The sequence below is a fragment of the Diplotaxodon limnothrissa genome, linkage group LG5 (genome assembly GCF_057381915.1).
Source record: "Diplotaxodon limnothrissa isolate DT_005_m linkage group LG5, D_limnothrissa_male_GT1.1, whole genome shotgun sequence".
NCBI lineage: Eukaryota > Metazoa > Chordata > Actinopteri > Cichliformes > Cichlidae > Diplotaxodon > Diplotaxodon limnothrissa.
In genome coordinates this window covers 8,460,652-8,468,111 of record NC_140600.1, presented here as the reverse complement: position 1 = coordinate 8,468,111, position 7,460 = coordinate 8,460,652, and the positions used below count along the sequence as shown (strand labels likewise).

At 39.6% G+C, this 7,460-nt stretch overlaps 1 protein-coding gene across 1 annotated transcript; it reads right to left on the bottom strand.

Annotated features, from left to right (window-relative positions):
- Positions 1–547: 547 nt before the first annotated feature.
- Positions 548–3,159, bottom strand: LOC146631561 (uncharacterized). Its single transcript, XM_085353766.1, has 5 exons — positions 2,958–3,159; positions 1,613–2,655; positions 1,426–1,495; positions 843–1,017; positions 548–713 (listed from the first exon to the last, which is right to left on the bottom strand). Exons 1-5 carry the CDS (start codon positions 3,157–3,159, stop codon positions 548–550), a joined length of 1,656 nt encoding a protein of 551 aa, XP_085209892.1.
- Positions 3,160–7,460: the final 4,301 nt, after the last annotated feature.

Below are 7,460 nucleotides of genomic sequence, written 5' to 3'. Positions count from 1 at the left end.
TCAATATAAGAACATTTACAAAAAACAATATAATTCAATAAAGTAGTCTCAGAATAGTGAATTAAACCAACATTTATTGTTGATATTTTTTTAACAAGAAAAACATTTTTCAACTGAATAAAAACAATGCCAATAACCAAAATAAATAGAAGCGTACATGAAAACTACACAGTCCTTCACCTTTCTGTCTGATTTTTTTTAAGGAAAACAGTTTTTCATTCCACTAAAAACAGGACAAACCCACCAGCATGAACATTAAATAAACTATTACAATTATAAAACAAAACTCATTTACAAAATGTAATAATTATCAGTGGGTCCCAGGAAATAGAATGTGACATGGGATTTAGATTTCCGTTACCAGGATGGTCGGGTTCAGCGTAGTCTTCATCACCACCTGTCAAAGACACATCATCAATATTCATGTTTGCTCAGGTTATTCACTTGTTCACATCTGTCTGAGATCATTCATACTGTTGTATGGATGTGTGTACAGTATGTATATAATTATCAGCTATGTAAAAGATATTATCATCTCTGTTCTTACCTAGTTGGAAGTCCTCCATTCAAACTCAGAGAGCCGCTGGAGGAAGGTGGTGATCCGAGGGCTGATGCTTGTAACCTTCCTCTTTACGACACAACCTGTCTTGCGGCTTGTACCAAGTTTTGCAGGGCATTTTGTTCCCATGTCTGGATTGATCCTCACAAAGAACCTTTTAACGGAAAAAAGGCTGCTTTAATTTCAAAATTAAAACATACGTTACAGCAATCACCTATATGTTTCTGCAACTGTAGTCAAGCTATCACATATATTTCATTCTTAAATGGTGTAAAGTATTTACCTCTGTATTATCTCCAGTGTGATGGACGCTGACTCCTGATACTCAAGGTTGAAAACGTAGTATGACGCAAAGAAGACAGCAAGGGTGCTGGCAAAGTCATGCATCTGCTCAGGCTCATAAAATACCTTGCCCTCCAAACTGATCATCCAGCGGCTTGCAGACATGAAATTATTCCCTAAAAACAGACAAGAGTCCAATAAGACAATGTGCTCACCCTTACAAATAAGGTTTCCAAAAGAATGCTGGATAGCAGGCCTCACACTGTACAAAAATAGAATCCACACGGTTTGCTGCTATTTCTCTTATTATTTATTATCTAATGAAAATTATGATCAATTACAGGAAAAAACTGCCTTATGTCTTTGCATTTTGGCCTGTGCTGAAATGTTAGGTTGTTTTTTCCTGTTGGTCATTGTGTATAATAAATAATAAGAGAAACAGCAGCAAACTGTGTGTATTCTATTTTTATACAATATAAAACAGACAAACCCCTGTTAAGTAAGTTGTTGTGGGTACAAATACCACAATAATTACATAGATTTTTTACAAAAATATTACAAGAGGATTGAAACTATTTACTTACCAAGCGCTATTACCCTTGGTGTGATGGGTAAGGTCATCTCTCTCTCAACAGACATCTTGGTGGAAAAAGCCTTTAAAACACAAAACGAACTGATTTGAATGATGATACCCAAAATCATTGAAATATTTTTCCTTTGTTTATGTTGACAGTATTGATAGTGCATGTGTAAAATTTTAAATATAATTACGTCAGCCAAGATGAAGATTGAGTCCTCTTTTTCTTGGAAGTACTTCATCAGAAGGAGGATGGCTGCTGTGGCGATCTGGTTGTGGTTCAGCTTTGCACTGTCGCACTCACGTAGCAGATGTTCAATCTCCTTGTTCCACTGAAGTCTCTGGCTTTGAAAGAAGTTCAAAATTCTCCTTCCTTTCGTAAGAAGGGCTTCACTGAGACGTGTCTCTACCTCAATATCTGTGAGTGTGTGGAAGTGAGTGCAGAGGCCTCTTTTAGTAAAAAGAAATGGCCAATGCTCTTGAACCTCACATAAGGTGGGGGCAGGCCAAGAATTAAGCATGTGCCTCTGGTAAATATAAGTCAAAGACATATAAGTATTTACATCTGTTGTTTCAATTGCTTGAGGACCTGCTGATCTGAAGACAGTTGACATAGTCTGTCTTTTTGTCTCCAAAGTTTCAGTCGTTTCTCCTTCTGGTAGGGTTGTGGGTTGCCAGTTGATGCAACCATAGCTATCAAGTTCAGATCTCCCCCTTTTGATGGTAACATCACCCTCATTGTTTTCCCTGGTAGACCTTTTCCTTGGCTGCCGGATTCTGCTGCTGACATTGTCTCTATTTACATGTTCAACTCTTGTTTTAAGCTGTTTGAGTAGGGAATAATAACCACAGCCTAATTGCTCACCTTCTGCAGTCTTATCTGCAAAGGTAGCGGGATACTTAGATACAATAGCTCTAGCTACCTCCCCACAAGCAGCTCTGTTAGGGTTGGGGCAGTGTACTCGCATTCCTTCTACAACAGTCCTAATCATTATTCTCCTGTCTTCTGGGTGAGCCATTCCACCAGTTGCCAAGGTCTGTGAAAGTCTTGTTGGCATCTTCTCCCAGGGAACTGAAAAATTGCTGATCCAGGAGGTGTTGCTTACATTTGGTTGTGTGGAAGGGAGTTGACCTGATGCTTGTGCAGAACAGAGTGAACTACCCTGTAGTGGCATTTGCACAGTTGTTGAGCAGGTGGTTTCAGGTTCCTTTGGGTTGTTTGAAGAGCCAGACTCCACTTGGTCGTCGATATTCACACACACACACACACACACACACACACACACACACACACACACATAAACACAGCAGAACAATTCCACATTAACTATGTACAGATGGGTTTTTTGGAGTATTTATTGAGTAATACTCTTATATAAGACACAAAAGCAAGAGTGTTGGAGAAATAATACCAATGGCAATGAAAGCTAGTTTTAGTTTTGAAAGCTATAACAATTTCAAAATAACTCTCAAAATAACTAATTTACAACTATTTTCAAGATAGGACTGCAACCATTTATGACATTAATGCATTCTCACCTTTTCTGAATACTTGAACAAGTCTTCGACTTTGAATTGGTGTCAAGAAAGGCTTGATATCATCAGGCTCAACAAACAGGAGATCTTCTCTGTTTCTAACACCAATAATGTCTGTCAGGTGCTCAATAACTGCCCTCTTTGTCTCTTCATGCAGGTCAGGTAATGCCAGGTTAATTTCATGATGTAGGCTGCCGCTGTCCATATCTGCAATGAATTAAGAGGATGATATTGAATGATGCAAAGATACAACGGTTAAACCTGAAGCGATATACACTGGCAGAGGGTAGTAATCAAACAAACTGTCTGCTTGAACACATATGAATCTTTTTTCAGAATTGTGTAGACAGTGAAGTCCAAGGTTGATCAGTATCACAGATTGAAGGATGTCCAAAACAAAGTGTACTTGTTTGTGACTGATGAGGATCACTGAGATTTTTCCAAAGATGTGGCCACATTCATCATGACCCATAGCAACAACAAGCCCTTTGCAATATTTTGTTCCTTTGTAAACTACTGCTGATACCTCTGACGTTGTTTCTTTCATCAAGCCAGCTGTCCTGACAGACTCCTGAATTAGACCATTGTACAACTGCTCATCATATTCACTAGTTTCACCAACTGCTTGAACTGCTGGAGCAAACAATGGTCCACTGCTGAGGTACGCCTGAAGCAGCTGGTGCCTTTCTGCCAGTGTTTTACAAAGGTGAACAAAGTTGTGCAGTTTCCGGGCGCATTCCTTGAAATACGAATGCTTACTCTCGAACCGGAGAGTCCACAAGCGAATAAGAGGCCCAAAGTGCAAAAAGAGGTCACTATAGTGCAGTAAATAGTGATGCTTGGGCTTGAGTGGGTGATTAGGGAAAATTGTGTGTCTTGAATGAACATACTCCTCTGTTATTATCTTAAGGTATGCAATCTGGTCATGATGGATCTTGGGAGCACATATGAGCTCAACCATTTCCTTGAGCTGTAGATAAAGTTGCCAGACCTGACTGTCCTCAGGATTTTTTATCCTGTCACCAACCAACAATGGCAACAGTCGCAACAGACACCAGTTCTGTGCTGCAGAACCAGAAAGTTTTTTGCCACACTCCTTAACCTCACATGGTTTACTGAGACTATCATTCCCTGAGTATTTAAACTGTGTGATCGACCTGTTTAGTTGTGCATAAGTGAAATGCTTTTCCTGTTTCACTAAATGACTGATGTACAATGCCAAGTCATTAGAGACTACACCTTCAAATAAATCATGACCCAAACATGGGGGAAGCCCAGTACAGACATGAAAATATTTCAGAGAATTGAAAGGTGAGTCAAACTTTACCCCCTGTACCATGTCTTGGTCAGTGGTGGATAGCTGTTGTACACTCTCCTTGTGACCAGTGATGGTTCTTTTTGGACCAAGCTTTAGTGGTGTCTTTTCAAAGTCTGTCCTTTCAATCAAGCAGTATCTACAAAAATGCGTACTACAACTGAAGTTTTCAGTGAAACCACCTAAGCAGTGTGAACCAAGATTATCTCCACAAATGGAAATCAAGGCCGCTTTGAGGGTATTTCCATCATCTGTCTCAATCCCTGTATCTTCTAGATCTTTAAGGTCTGTGATAATACTTGAGAAAACTTTCTCCTGACCAAATGTCTTGAAGTCCCTTTCTCTGCACAGCATCACCAACTGCATGGGATCAACTGAAGAGCGATTGTGTGGCTGGACCTCACCTAGACTCATGTAAACCCCCAAAACTTTATGTTTTTTCTTCCCTGACCCAAGAGGATTCACAACCTCAAATCCATCCTGGTAAAGGATGATGGACAATGAAGAAGGATTGTCTTTTAACAGAGCATTTTCTTTTACATTTCTTCCATCTGCCACATCCTCTACAACCATGTTGGAAGAGGTATGATTTTTGGATTGGTGATATTGCTCTTTAACACTTGACTGTCTAAGGAGTGATTTTAATGTCTCTTTGATGGAAATGTACTGGCAAAAGCATTCCTTTCCAGCAGCATCACTTCCCAGATAAATCTGGGTGGGTTCAACATAGTCAAAATACTGCTTGTAAAATGTTCTCCTTGTTTTGTCAGATCTGAGTATTCCTTTGTTGTATATTGTGAAGACATCCTCTTTAGAGAGATTTTGAATAATCATTTCTATCTCAGTTTGTGGTATGTCTAGCTCAGAAAGCTTGCCCTTCAACTTGTCAAAAACATCTGCCATAGAAGTGCTATGGACATGCAGAAATCCATCAAGAATACATTGTATTGTGCTCGCTGGCAACAGCATCTTGGCTTGCATTTTCAGGTAGAAAAGAGCCAAATTATGTAAAAATGTCTCTTGTTGATTATCACACTCCTCTAGATGATCACATGGAGTTGGAGTCAGATTCTCCTCAGAAGGCTGAGTACAGTCTATATTTTCGGGGAGAGTTGACACCTGAGTTGTTATCACCGGCTTATGTTTCCTGGATAAATGTGTGGCAAAAGATGAGCGCACTCTGAAATGTTTGTGGCAGTCATCATAAGGGCAGACAACTTTCTTGCCATCTTTAATATGAAATCTCAAGTGAGTGCATAATGCTGAAAAATTCTCTGCCACATAGAAAAATGCCTCAACTCCACAAGCAAGATTTCCTTTAAAATGGGTGTGTTTAGTCTGAGCCCCGCGATAGCGGTGGTTCCTGTGCATATGGGATCTGAATGCAGAAAATGTTCGATAGGAAGAAGGACATTGCTCTATTCCACATGTGAATCGATAATTAGCTGTGTGCTGATGTTTCTTCGTATGATAACAAAATTGTCTTAATTCTGAACAAAAAACACCACAAAATTTACACCTGTACATGGCTGCATGTGTCTGAATTTGAATTTCCAAAAAAATGTTGTCTACCTTTATTCTCACTAAATATGTCTTTTTACCTGCTGTTTTGTCTTGTCTGTCAAAGAACTGAGGCTACATCACACTGTCAGCGCGGCCAGCAAGGGCAGGAGGACAGCAATGCACCACACTGGGCGGGAAAAGACAGAGAGACAACTGTTAATTTAATGTTGCATTTATTTAACCCTTGAAAAATATATTTACATAAGCAAATAAAAGAAAAAAAAACACACAACCCATCTTTTCCAGAATAATTCAACTAATTCCCTTTTGACCAACCTAACACAGACGTTACATGGTTTTCATAGGAAAAAGACCCTGGAAGACGTTGTATTAAAGGAAAAAAAAAACATGCTCCCCTTCCCACTTAAAAAAATAATAAATATTAAACTTAGGTTGGAGTTCCTCGCACCACCAACCTAACGTTATATTAACTTTTTAATGTTGTGTACTGCAGCTCACACAAAATTAAATAAAGCAGGCTAACCTACATGAGCAAGCTCAAAACTGGATAAGATTGTTTTAGCAGTCTCTAAATTTCCAAAAAAAAAAGTTGTCTTACTTTATTCTCATTAAATGTGTATTTTTACCTGCTGCTTTAGCTGAAGCTAAATGTCCCACTGTTAGCGTGGCCAGCTTCTCAATAGTCATAGAACAGAAGCGCAGGAGGACAATGCACCACACTCGGCGGGAAAAAGACAAAGACTGTCGTTGCGCCTGTGTTCCTCGCCCCTCTCCGTGGAAAATATATGTCTAAATATTTATTTGAATAAGAAAAGAAAAAAACACACACAACCTATTTTTTCCAGAATAATTCAGCTAATGTGCTATTTCGACCAAGCTAACACCGAATTTAAGCCCCCCCTCCCCCACACACACACAAAAAATATATATGCTCTTAAAAATTAATAAACGAGTATGTTAGGTAGGAGAGTCCTTTGCATTACCTTATGACGTCCCGTTTGCAGTTTCCACACAGAGGTCCAACAATAACGAGGTGCAAAATCTTTTGTCCTCTCGAGCATATCGTAACGAAGAGTTAACAAAGTTGGCCTGTCTTTCCTCTCCTGTCAATCACTGGATCACAGGTCATGTCAGTCAGGATATGGAGTGGTGGTTGGTAGAGATAGGTTGGTGGGCGGGGCCAGCATGCATTCAGTGTGTGTTTCACTAAGTTGGGTTGACTAGTTCCCAGAAGAGTTCTGTACATGTAAATGAGCAATTCAGTTACTGCTCGACTGAGAAGCCTCCGCCAAATTATTACAATATTCTCCACTGACTGAAGTTCGCCTTTGGCAACGCAGTGGCAAGCACACATTTGCAGCAGCTGTGCATGTGCATACAACTGCATGCAGCTGTGCACAGAATGATCAGAATTCTTGAACCTTACACACAGGCAAGTCCCCTAAAAAGTCAAAACCATAATACTTTCACTGGTATCATACTGACAAATGGCATAGGTTGGAGGAAAATCTGGAAATGGTTGGCAGTGAAAGAGTTAAAATGTAATGCACTATTGCAACCAACCACTGAAAGAGTAAAAATACACAAACAGTATGATGAACCATTCAAATCACATAATACAGTAGCACTACTGCTAATGTGTTAACGGTAGGTATAACTACTACCGC

Bases quoted from the DNA above. Each gene is read 5' to 3' on its own strand.
- LOC146631561 (XM_085353766.1), bottom strand. From the start codon at position 3,159: ATGGACAGCGGCAGCCTACATCATGAAATTAACCTGGCATTACCTGAC. The intron at 1,496-1,612 runs GTAATTATATTT...TGTGTTTTAAAG, and splicing joins CAATCTTCATCTTGGCTGAC to GCTTTTTCCACCAAGATGTC. The intron at 1,018-1,425 runs GTAAGTAAATAG...GTCTGTTTTTAG, and splicing joins ACCAAGGGTAATAGCGCTTG to GGAATAATTTCATGTCTGCA.